At 42.8% G+C, this 12,873-nt stretch overlaps 1 protein-coding gene across 18 annotated transcripts in view; it reads left to right on the top strand.

Moving 5' to 3' along the window:
- MICAL3 (microtubule associated monooxygenase, calponin and LIM domain containing 3) overlaps positions 1-12,768 on the top strand; it is a 161,673-nt gene extending 148,905 nt beyond the window's left edge. For 15 of the 18 annotated variants that reach the window (XM_055807539.1, XM_027782826.2, XM_027782827.2 and 12 more), the window contains 4 exons: positions 4,275-4,340; positions 6,669-6,768; positions 7,716-7,789; positions 7,874-12,768. In XM_055807539.1, coding sequence (XP_055663514.1) covers positions 4,275-4,340; positions 6,669-6,768; positions 7,716-7,789; positions 7,874-8,058 — 425 coding nt within the window. In that variant the 3' untranslated portion in view covers positions 8,059-12,768. The remainder of the gene's footprint in view (positions 1-4,274; positions 4,341-6,668; positions 6,769-7,715; positions 7,790-7,873) is intronic. The other 3 variants (XM_027782834.2, XM_027782831.2, XM_027782841.2) reach the window with 1 other exon arrangement.
- The last annotated feature ends 105 nt before the right edge of the window (positions 12,769-12,873 follow it).

Below are 12,873 nucleotides of genomic sequence, written 5' to 3'. Positions count from 1 at the left end.
CAGAAAAAGACACAACAAGTCTAAAGTATTTTTCTTTAAACAATAGGTAAATGAAAAGTAGAAAAGCAGACAACAGTCCAGTGTAGCTTGTGTAACAAAGAACACAAGATACAGTGAAGAAGAAGGTATATTTTCCTGGTGACTGCACAATTTCTGTCCCTTGTTTTGAAGAGGCTTTGGAGCTATAGTATTTATTCTTGGCCTGGCTCTTTGTTTCCACCACTGTAGCAATCTCTCAAGAGTACTATGACAAACAAGATCTTTCTTGTCATGGCTACATGAAACATTTCTCAGAAAGATCTGAGAAAGGCTTGTTTTTCACAGAGGTGAGATCATTCTGGTCACTTTATTGATGGGATGTGGCTAATCTGCAGGGTAAAGCTCCTACCCCTCCAGGTTCTTCAGTGTGCTTGGGAGCTGGGGCACACTCCTTTCCTCAGCGAGCTGCAGCTCCTGGTTCTGTACCGATCTTCCCATGTGCTCTCCTGAACGCCTCTGCTTCCCAGCAGCTTGGGCTGCTGACCTCCGCTTTGAAGGCTTTACGTGTGTTCCGAAAAGTTGGCCTGTGGCGTTGAAAAGGAAACGTTTGTGATTAACACAGTCTGTTGGTGGGTTTGCCTCTCTGGGGAAAAAGAAGTGATAATTTTCTGTCCAGAAGCTATAGTCACACCTCAGACTCTTGCTGACAGCGCAGAGGGAACCTAAGAAGTGGATGCTCACAGAAATGGTTCTTCTCTGGCCCTTCAGCTCCTTCCAAATGAGCTGCTTCAGCGAGGCAGTGGGTGGTAGCTTGTACTGCTTTTCCAGCAGCACTGTTTCCATGCTGTGGATGAAGACCTGTGTTGCCAGACCTGGCCTGGGGTTTTTGGTGGTGGGGGAGACTTAAACAGAAAGGGGGTTGTTTATGTGTTTTTAAATTTCTTTGACAGAAGAGTTTTTCCCGTCTGGCCCCGACTCCTTGGCCTGGGAAACTGTCTTGCAGTGACGATCATGTTTTTATTTTGATGAGACCACGAGGTGGTGATTTCTCTAAGCAATAATATAATAATACTATTTACTGTAGGATTAGTAATGTCTTTGGGAGAAATAAGGAGACATGTAAGGATTTCCATAATATAATTGGACAAGTGATGAGGGCAACGTAGATGAGACAGTTTTTAACAATGTATTGTGGACCAGGGTGTTGTAGAGTTCTCCCTTTTGGTAGTACTGGACAAGGAGCTCAGCCTTTTCCCAGGATTATCATTCAACATATGTGTACACTGTGAGAGTTCTTGCTGTGAAGTTATATTTCCTTAAAAATTAACCTTGATAGGCATGTGAATGATCTGGTGATACATTCACTGTCTAAAATTGTCAGCTGGCTGAGGAAGGAATGCTTTTTCCATTTAGCAAGTAATCTTTTTTTCCCCCCTCTGGTTTTCTGTTTCTGAAACAGTTAAGACTCCTTTTCTTGAAAGAGTTCATCTGAGGGATAGTGAAACATACGAAACTTAAAGATTGGTTACTGTCAGTGAAAAATCTTTCCCCATTTCAGGAAATAAGATAGTTTTAAAATTAGAAAGTTCCTATTCAATCTGCTTAGAGACATACCACGCATCGATACTCTTCATTAGCAAGGCTGGGGCTGCAGTTTTTGTAACTAGCACCTTAGATAAATTTTAAAAAATATATTTAAAATTCTGTTGCGTGGTGTGTTTTATAATACTTGCAACTTCAGATTATTGCACTTTTTAGGGCATAATAATTTTCACAGCTTTAGGGAACCACAGGAGGTAAGTTTTTGGGTTGCACTTTCCTCTGCCCTTGCTGTTTAGGACCTCCAGTACTTAAGGAGCACTTTTTGAAGCCTTGCTAGTCATCCTAGTCTGGACAGAAGTTGTTTCTAAAGTAATTGTAATGATCATATAACCTGTATTCACTGATGCAGCTATAATTTACATCTGGAGTAGTTGGAAAGGATCATAATAATACAGGTTATGTTCATTGTCTTACTGAAAAACAATGTTAACAGTTCCAGTAGCAGGACTGTTATAGCTACCATGGACTTTGTAACTTGATTCAAGGACAAATTTTCCTTAGACAAGAGTGGGAGTATAATATTTCTGTTAAAAAATAAGGCAACTAAAAGCAAAGGCAGAAAACAGAATTGTGTGGAGTGAGCTCTGTATTACAGTCTTCTGCTCTGTAAGCCCTGTGGCTTTCTACCGGAGACCAAAGATGGTATCCTCTCCTAGTGTCAGACCATTTGCTTACTGATGACAAAAGTTACTAGTCTGTGGCCATATCACAATGAGGTGAATGGCATTTTCATATACCAGGTATTTATTTTCACATCAAATATGGCAAACGGGAAGTTCTTCACCAAGTCTGTATGTCCATGGTTTGAAATTTGTAAGTATAGCTGTGCTTGGGTTATCAACATCCCCAGCCCCACAATTCTGAATGAAATCTCAAACCTTGGAAAACCGAAGTGGATTTTTCCATACAGTTAAATGTCTGTCTCCTGACTCCCACAAAATAGCAGTTAGACCAAGTTAGAGTATTAAAGCTTATATAGAAAAATTAATTAATAAGATAGGATGTGAAATAAAAAATACTGTAAGTATCACAGACTAAATGTTCTGCTTTGTGTGGAAGCTTCTTCACTGTGCCTTTGCAGTTTGGGATTTTTTTCTTGTTTGTGTTTGCTTTTGTAACCCAATCTGGGAAATGGCAATCGTAGAAAAAAAGCTCTAGTATTTTTTTCATTATAAATGAAGAAGTTGGAAAATTCAAAACAACTATAACTCAGATTCTGGTACTGTCAACTAATGTTGGTATGATGCTTTATTTGTAACTGTCATATGGCCAGCTGTGGCACTTCTCCTACTGTTGCCCCTTCCTGCTCCCAGTACAGAGGTTTCTTCCTGTCTGAGAAAGCTGTGCTGCTTAGTCACAGGCTTTGAAGCTGATGTGCTCTCCCCCTCGCTCCAGTGTGTCCTCTGTGTGCTGGTCTAGTTCTGTGATGGTCCCTTCTAAAGCCTTCCCAGTTCGCCAGTAGTCTAGTTCTGTAAAGCTTTCTCTGAACCACGTAACTGCTGACTTCTCCAAAACAAGCGTTGTTCTTACCATATCACTGTTGTCGAGTTTATGCCTTTTCCCAACACAAGAAATGCCTCCTCTTTATATATGCAGTTGTGCACTGAGTGCAGTAAGAGTTCCATTTTGCTAGCTCTGATGTTTCAGGCTCATCACGTTCCTGGTGCATATGTTCTCCTGTAACTGTTCATGATGCTGGTTATTTCCTACTGTTTATCTCTATAACGTTAAGTACAACTGAAAAGCAAATCCTCAGTGAACCATTTTAGAGATGAGGAATGTTTGTTCTTCAGTGGCTGACAGAAAAGATGAAAAAGATTCAGTATGTCACCAATACTACGAGGACTTGTAAGCTTTAAAATGCTTTGTGAAATCAGAATGTCAAGGGAGAACTGAGAACTTTAAATGTATTGGTTTAACTCTGCAAAGCCCTCAGTCAGTCACTGCCCCCAGACACCCTGCTGGAAATCACTTTTTTATCCATGTAAAAGCCTTTTTCCCCCTCTAAGCACAACAGTCCAGTTGAGTACATGTGTGCTCGCCATACTTGACACAGCAGATCCTGGCAGGCTGGTTCCATGTTAATCAGATTCTCACTGTGATGTTCCCTCTCTGAAGAAATTATTTTCCATTAAAATGGACGCTTTTACCATCAGTGAATGCTGCCATGGTAATAAGAGCATGGTCCTGATAAAGCTTTAAGGTAGGGTGGCTGCTTACAGCTGGTGTCTTATGCATGCAGGCAAGACTTTTTGTAACCCTGCTTGAAATTTGACATTTATTAGCAGGAGTCAAATATTCATCTCTGCTCATCCTGACATCTTGTTCACAAACCTTTCAGTTAAAGACCATGTGATTGAAAAATGTACGATAGGACATATAGAGTAACAATAACCTCCTGCCTGGTATTTGTACAACTCAGTAAGAGTTCATCAGTACCTCAGTCTACCTCTTACCTATTATCTGTGCTTATTAGGGACATTATTCATCTGTAGACTGTATCCCTTGTTTCTGCTTCTCCATTTCTTGTATTTTTTTCTTTTCTTTTCTTCTTGTGTTTCCTTTCTTTCTCACTCTTATGCTTTTTGTCCTTTGCTTGTCTTTTATTTCACCCCTTTCCTCCTTTTCCGTTCCACTTCCAACTTCCTATTCCTCTCCTGCCTCTTCCTCTTCCTCGTTTGGTCCTATTGAAGTTGAGCCCAATGCCGGGACACCACGTCGTAGACCTCTCTCCTTCTGCCCTTGCTGTGCCCATGAAGGTAACGTAACCTCACACACTCCCTGTTCTCCTTGATGCCACGGCTGGGTTGTCGTAGCAGTGCTAGTCAGCTAGTGAACACAAGGCCCCCATCCCTGTCCCCAGCCCTTTTCTTGCTGTGTCCCTAAACCAGCCTTCTCAGTAGCAACCTGGTAACCAACTTCTCTGAGCCTGTGTTGAGTAATTAAAGGTACAGTATCCCTTTTGCTAGTCCCAGCTGTGCTAGGTGAGGTGTAGTGACTGGGAGGGATGTTGAACAGCGGCAGTGGGAGCAGTAACATCACACTAGAAAGTTTGTTTTCATTTGGTGGCTTCAATTTCTCTATTCCTCCAGAAAGATGTTTGGAAGATGGGGTAAGGGAAGACAGTCTGCTTCCTTAAATATGACCTTTCAATTAGTATGTATGGATTAAAGGAATACTGTGTCTTTATAAGGACTGGTTTGCAAAAGCATCCTTGAACTTTAAAAACCAACAAACCTTAAGCTAGACCAGTTTTCCCTCATCTGTCTTGCTGAGTACATTCTTTAACTGTCCCAAATGGAGTTTGCTGTAGAGTTTCCATTGCCAAGGCATGGGGGAAGGGGTTGTTTATGTGTGTTCATGGTGTAATTTTGCTAACCACTTACTATGCTTTCCATGGTGCTCCCTCACATCAGTTGTCAGTGCTCCCTCTCCAATCCTCCCATTATTCCTCTGCTCGTTGGCTGTTTAAAAATACTTACGTATTTCATAGGTCAGTAGCGTTGTGGTTTTGGCTTTTTCTTAGAGGCATTTGTTTTCTATACATCCTGGCATCGGAAAGGATGGGGAGACTTCCCAGTGTTTTCATGGCGCCACAGCACTGGACATCTGCATGTACAGTCTCCCTCTCCTGTCGCCACATGGGCATATTGTGCAGAGATGCTCAGAAAGGAATGCTTGGAACTGAGCAATACACTGGTGTAAAGTCCACGGAGCCAGAGGCTCTTAGGGTGGTACAACTGGGTCTGGTATTCCCCAAGGGTCTGCTATTACGATTTTTCAAAGGCAGGTATTCTCAGCCCAAGCTAGAGTTCAGTAGGAGTTGTAGGCTCTCCTTTGTTTAGCTCCAGTGCAGCACTTCTCTGAGATCCTAAGGGTGGAGGCAGGGCACAGGTCTGAATTAACTAGCCATTAATATGCTGTTTGTGAAGTGTTTCCCAGAGTTCGAGTAGTAAGCTTGCTGCTTGATTGTCATTGGCATCAAAATGACTATTTGAGAGGTTTTACTCTTGATGTAGCTAGTATCTGTCCATAATAACAAACACAGACAGGGATGTTAGTTACTTTAGGATGTCTAACTTACATGCAGTGCAAGATGATAGCGTGCAGCAGCATGAAAATGCTGTTGAGTTTGATTTGAGGCCTTGCTCTTGCGTCCACTTCCACACAGGCAAGCGCATTGCTACTGTCCTTGGTGGTGTCTGGTATAAGCCGCAGCACGTAGTGTGGAAACAGTGGCCCAGACCAGGAGATTACTAGGAGTTTTGCACTTGATAGAATAATTGGATAATAATTTGGCTTTGGGAACAGCATTCTGCAATTTATTCTGCATAATTCCTGACAGATATGAGATTCATCAGTGGACTACTGAGTAACTTTAGGAGTTGGTTTTAAGATAAATGAAATGCCAACTAAGAGTTCTTTACTAGGTGGCAAAGGCCCAAGGTATTTTTATTCTGCTTTGGCATTAGCAAATGTGTCTGGGGTTTTTTTTTCTTTCCAGTGCTGATGTGGAATACAGTAGTAGTTTGTGTGTTCATTGTGCAGAGGGGATCTTCAAGATGGATAGATATACGTGACTAGGAGAAGCAGTCAGAAAAAGATTACTTAGCTATTAAAAAAAGAGAAGACATTACTTTTGGCCAGTAAAAGAAAAGATTGAGGACATGCAATTGAAGAAAATAAAGGTAAAACACATGGAGTGGCAATCGAATCCATTTCTGATGAGCATACATTTAAGTAGCTGGCATGAGATCTATAAAGCTCTTCTAAGGAAAGGAAGAGTGAATACATAGAGAAATCTGGGCTTTCTGGAGTAAGAGTGAGGAAGAAACAAGTAATTGTAAGAAAAGCAGAAAGCAAAAAACCAAACCAACCAAAAATCAGGCTCCAAAGAGAAGAGAATCCTTTTGGAGGTGACTTCCACTCTTCTGTGTGCTGTAGGCAAACTGAATTGGACCCGGCTTGGGAGTGCTCTGGCAGCATCTTGCTTGGCTTTCTTTGCACATTTTGCCCCATTGTGTTTTTGCAGCTTGTAAAGATTGCAGGGTGTTACCTTAAAACTTACCGGGTTTCTTTTTTGGCAGGCATGGGTAAGAAGGATGATCCCAAGCTGATGCAGGAGTGGTTCAAGTTGGTGCAGGAGAAGAATGCCTTGGTTCGCTACGAGTCCGAGCTGATGATATTGTGAGTGAACATGCAAAGCTTCAAAAGGAGGATGTCAGTAATGTCTTCTCTATAATGCCGGGAGGTCAGCAGTCTCTTAAGCTGATTCTTGGCTGAGAATCTAAGTACATTTTGGAAGAGGGGTAGAAGAAGGAATAATAGCAATAAGGAACGAAAGTGCCAATTATTTGTGCACGTGCAGAAGTATAGGTGTGTGTTTAAAGTTCTGAGGCCTTTCCAAGCTGTTCTTGGATAAAACATGTCTTGTTTATGCAGGTGTTTTAGAGCTATGCAGAAATAATGTGTGACTCCTGGGTTTGGTAGAGTCCACTTTCAAAGTGTAGCCAAAAATTGAGTCACCTTTGCCACGTAGCCCTCTTCTCTCTGCCGGTAGTGGGATCCCAGTGCTTCTTGTTTGGGCTCCGATGATTAAAGGCTTTTTCCATGTTAATGAAATTGGGAGCTTTCTCAGTCCCCTTGCTATAAATTCACTGAAATGAATTTCTGAGAATGTCAGCTGACCCAGGCAGCAGGGAAGCTGATTGTCTTAGTGCCTGTGTCAGAAAAGCCCCAGGGTGTTGTCTGTGTTGGCATCTGAAAAGGCAATGGCCTGACCTGTCCCTAGTTGCTAAGTAACTTTGTCTTTAGAGCAGGAAGTGGCAGGAGATGCATAGAGGTGTTGCAGTTTTGTTTGTTCCTTCACCAGTTTTAGATTTAATCCCACCCATACTCTGCTCAATTTCCTGTATTGCACTTCCTAGCTGAAGGCAAAGAATCAGAGATGCTGAAAGTACATTTAAATCTTTAAAAAAATGTGTCTTTTAGGTGTTTTAAGAGTTGTTCCAAAACAGATTGGTAAAATGCATAGCAGATACCTAGAAGGGGAGCAGAAATTGAGACAGATGTGAAGCATTGTGTGGAGTATTTTAATATACCTGGAACTTGTATTTCTGATGTTTCCCTTTCAGTGCTCGGGAGCTAGAACTGGAAGACAGGCAGAGTCGATTGCAGCAGGAACTCCGGGAAAGGATGGCAGTAGAAGGTGAGAGCAAAAGGGAACATTTCATAGATGGTATGTGTGTATTTCTAGCCTAGTGTATGCTGATAGTTTTTGATATCTCTGTAGATCATCTGAAGACAGATGAGGAGCTCTCAGAGGAGAAGAGGATCCTGAATGAGATGCTAGAAGTAGTGGAGCAGAGAGATTCTCTTGTGGCTCTTCTTGAGGAGCAACGGCTTCGAGAAAAAGAAGAAGACAAGGACCTGGAGGCAGTTATGCTTTCCAAAGGTTTTAGCTTGAACTGGTCCTGAGCTTAACACATTTACCTCTGCTGGTCTGTGTTGTCCAGTTGGCCTACCCTGAGTTCGCCAGAATTACATGGATAGGAAGATGTTGAAGGGGAAACCTCCAAAGGGTCCAACGGCATGCAGGGATTTGGTTTGAAGCACTCGGAAGCCTTTTGATAAGTGCGTTCGTTCCAGAAGCTTAAGTTTTACATGTTTGCAAGCCAAGTTGAAGATAAAGAGTTGAGACTGTGGAGTCTCCTTGAGGTCCTATACAATGGACCATATTTGTGCGTGTGTGGTAGGAGGGAGATGAGTAATCCATGTGTGGGGAAGGAGGTTAAGGGAAGAAGTGCCCTTAACTAAACTGGATTTATGGCATTCCATTCCTTTCCCGGTTTTACTACATCAGTTCTAATAGAAAGGAGGGAAGTGGTAACCCTCTCTGGAAAACCACAGCAGCCTGTAGCAGCCTGTATGGTGGAGTCAGCTGTCCAAGAGAGCTCCAGAAGCCCAGGGCGACACCTTCTTTGCTTTAGTCTTCCTCCCCACCAAAGAAACATGCAGTTGATCATTATGCATGGATATGAAGAAATATGAGACAGAGAAGATACTACTAGTATGTGTGATGGAACTCTCTGCCTCCTGGTTTTTAGAGAGAGGTGGGCATCAGAGGACACTCTCCCTATCATAGCCTCCTAAATCTTCATGTGAGGAAAAAAGGGGAGAAGAAGAGAGAGGGAAGATGCCCTCTGCTTTGCTACACACTGGAGAGACAGCTACTGCTCTGCTGGCCTTAGTCTTCACGGCCACGGCTCAGAGGCTGGTGGGCTTCCTTGTACTGTTTTGACACTGGAAAATACTGACTGTGGGACAGTGGTAAGTGTGTGCTGGGGCGGGGGTGTTACCAGGTGGCATTCCCTGGCTGTTAGGCCCCTAAAAAGGAGAAGCCCTGAAGTGACCGAACCACCATTAAGACTTTTCAGTGTTTTATTTTTTTTCCTCTGTATTTTGTTTTTGCACATTGGAAACGAAGCTTAAGACCTGACTGGGCCCTCAGTCACTTTGACCCTTTTATGTCAATTAACTTATTTTTTTAATACTTGAAAGAAGATTCATTTTTGTATCTTTAGGAAAAAAATGGACAAGTCAAGTGATGGGTGTGTGTGCTTGCTGCATCCTACAACTTCCACTTCTAAATTACTGGACATTGTTACCTGTGGCTATTTATTAGTGTTCTTATTAATAATTCAATTGTTACACATATTTGATTATGGAGGAATTGTTCTGACTCTGTTAGAGAAAGACACTACTGCAGATTAGTCCCTGCTTCACAGCAAGGGCAACCTTTACTTACCCATGGATGCATCCTGCGTGAGGAGTTTTCCTTTATGGCAAAATTCTGAGCACTCACGAAGTTGTAAGAATCTATTTGTGTTCCTAGCATACTTTTCTTCTGCATCCCAGATACCCTCTGTTGGACTAATAAACCTATAATTTATTTAAATTTTACATTTTTATAACAAGCAAGCCAAAACTGTGAGGTAGAAATATCCCATGTCTCTCTTTCTCGTGGAAAGAGGGAACCCTCACACTCCTGAGATACAGCTAGAGGGACTTCCATGAAAACAAAAATAGCACATTTCCTGCTGCATCTGTTGGAAGAAGCTCCTTTTGGCTCAGCTAGTGAAGCTGCTGCTTTTCAGCCAGGAGAGTACTCATTGTAATTGTACGTTAACCAGTGAGCAGGATATGCATGAGCGGTTCAGCACCATTCACTGTTTGACGGATTCCCTGAACACACTATGTCCGTAACTTGTCCGGCAGAGCTGAAATAGCACTGTGCATTGGGTGTGCATCCCATTCTTAATGGGATGTGTTAAGAGGTTTTCCCCCCTTGGGATGCTGACCGTGTTCTTGTTAAAGAAGTACTAAGCCTCCTCCTCAATGTCTTTGAGAATGCGTCCCATTCCCAAGCATACTCATACAGCATACTGACTCTCAGCTTGAATTACGCTGTTGGAGCGTATCACCCAAGCAGGGCTGAGCATCCTTTAATTTTTTTGCCCCAGGACAGAAGTTAGCATGGTTTCTTGCTACCTTCTTCAAAGAGGTTATCTGTAAGCCAGGGTCTACGATTTGAATTCACCTCTGGCTCAGGAGCATACCTGGGCTGAGGAAGAGTGGGTAGGACTGTCCCCAGAGGCTCTGAGTGGTGCTGGTGAACTGTGGAAACATGTTTTTTCCGCCTCGGGTGTTTCCCCTTTATCCCCTGCTAAGGCATTACAACTTAAATCCAGATGATCACGAAACCAAGTCGACAGGCAGCTGCAGTGCTACTTCATAACTGCGCGTGTTAGCAAGTGGTACCTGCTACACCAACCTCGCAGGGCGAGGGCTTACCAACAGGATGTCCGGCAAACAGAAACCCCCCGTTTGCCAGTGCGGGGGCCAGCTGCACGAGTTGAACGGGCAACAGCAGTTTGCACAGTCTGCATTTGAGGGGCCAGTGGAAGCTGGAGAGGAGGAGGGGAGACGGGGAAGCTAGATACATCGTGTTGAACTGCCTTGTGCAGAGAATCGGCCTCAGTCCATTTTATAGTGCGCTAGGTATACGGACCACATCAAACTTCACAAAATATCATTGAATGTGAGCTGTAGAACAGAAAGAAATCCTGAAGAAGAAATACCAGATTACTACTTTCCCTTTCATGCTGGGGGATGCTGGCCCAATCTTTGCTATGCCGAAGAGTGGTATCACTTGAGGGTGTAATGCCCTACTGCACAGGAAAACCACGTATTCTAAACGTGAACTCTTTGGGTTATGCTGAAGGCCTCCAGCAATGAGAGTGAAAATGAAGAGCTAACATCGCACACGCAAATTATTTGAAGATATGCGAAAGGGAATGTTAAAAGGCCTTTTTATATCAAAATGGTTGTAAAAGGCACAACTTGTATTTGCTGTTCAGTTGCACTTTAAGAATATGACTTGCATATCAGATACTGGGTTTTTTTACTATCTGAGTATTTTTAATTCAAATTTTGTATTTTTAAAGCTGAAGAAGGTTCTTGTGACCACAAGATTCCTTATTTGTATCAGAATCCAAGTAGGATGTTCTAGCTCTTTGTGCTGCCCAGGTGGGTAGCAGCACATGACTTGGCCATGTGCATTCAATGACGTGTGTCCATTTTGCGTATGAGGGGAGCAAAAAGGCCCTCAGCTTCCAAGAAGTGGGCACCAAGGGCACCTGTCCCCATGTGACACGGTCCGTACCAGGGGCTGGCCGCTTCCTCGCTGCACTAGGTAGGAGGAGAGCCGAGCTTAGAACCTAACCTGTGCTCGTTTTGAAACGGGCACACTGAGGATGAGGCGAGCCCTTCAGTCCCCGGCAGGGAAGGGAGGGGGACCACCTCCTGGAAACACCCGGGAGGCAAATGGGGATGAGGGAGTGAGGACCGTCAAAAACAACTAACCTGCTGTTTTCACAGTACAATTTTTTTTTTTAAGTGTTCTGTTCCTTTTAACCATGTTTTCATTAGAACTCACAAATGGCTGTAAAATCCTGAGCTTCAAAGAATTAATGTGTGCGGAGGTGACAAGATGTTTCAGCTCCGACTTCCATACATATTCCTTCTTTCAGTTAACCAATGCCCCATGGTCTCGCTAGGGCATGTTACAAACTGCGTTGCTGAACATACTTTAGAGCAAACCGCAAGTTTTAAAAGTCAGTCCTTTTCTCTATCAGTCTCTGCATTTTATGTAAATATTTGTTTGTATGTAAAGACACCAGTGGATCCTTGGGTTACCCCCACAGTCAAGAATCTGAGTTTTGTGCAATGCCTAGGCCTCTCTTAGAACACGGTGCTTGCATAGAGCTAGTCACCACATTTGTGTGCGCTCTGGTGGTTTTTAGTATTTTTATACATCCTAATCCTGAACATTATTAATTATTATAAGTGGTCTAGACTGCATGATCTAGAGCAGCCAGCAGTTCCATTTTCTTTCCAGCTGTTCCTAAAATGTTCACAGCTACACCTTGTTTAGTTAACGTTCTTTTCAAATGAGTTTTCAATTAAGTGTTTACACCACACACCAGTGGATGAGAAAGGTGTTGCATTATAAAATCTCCTGTATACAAACTGAAAAGCCACAGTATGGCTTTATGGGAATTTCAGTCATCACCATCTGCAATAAAGAGAACTCTAAAGCATACTAAAAACCAGCCTGTACATAGTTCACAGAGAAAGAGGTTGCTGGGTCTCGACCGTTGCAAAATAACAGAGATTAAAAGCTCTCCAGAAGTTCCTGCTTTTGGATTGCGGGGAGTACTGCTATAGGCAGGGTAGCCAGGTAGATGAGGATGTTGCTGAAAGCAGATGTGAAGGGGAAAATGCCATGTTCTGATGGCATTGCAGTAATTTAAATACTCTGTATCTGTGCGTGCATGCGTGTGTGTGTGGTCTAATCCAGGTGAAGGGATGTTCCCTTTAGTACAGAAGTGAACTCTGATATTCAGATTGTTCGAGGCTTTTACAGTTGGCATGTATGGAGTGTTAACAGAAAAGCGTATACCCGACCTGTAAAAAACCCCAATCTGTTCCAGCCTGTTTTCTTCTGTTTGGGTGTGTTTTATTGTTTGTTTTTATGCACAACTGCTTTGTTGGTGTTGAGTTTAGCACCTCAGATGGCCAACTGAACTAAAAAAAGAAAAAAATAAAGTCATTATTTTTTCTTTTTGTTGGTGGAGTTATCGTTTGTTTCCCTTGCATTCACTCCCATGGCTGATGATTAAAGAGGAAGCTGGAGCTGAGGGAAAGCGATCTTGAGACAAAAACCTCAGT

Source organism: Falco peregrinus, chromosome 6 (genome assembly GCF_023634155.1).
Source record: "Falco peregrinus isolate bFalPer1 chromosome 6, bFalPer1.pri, whole genome shotgun sequence".
NCBI classification, from domain to species: Eukaryota; Metazoa; Chordata; class Aves; order Falconiformes; family Falconidae; genus Falco; species Falco peregrinus.
This window is presented reverse-complemented; position numbering and strand designations above follow the sequence as displayed.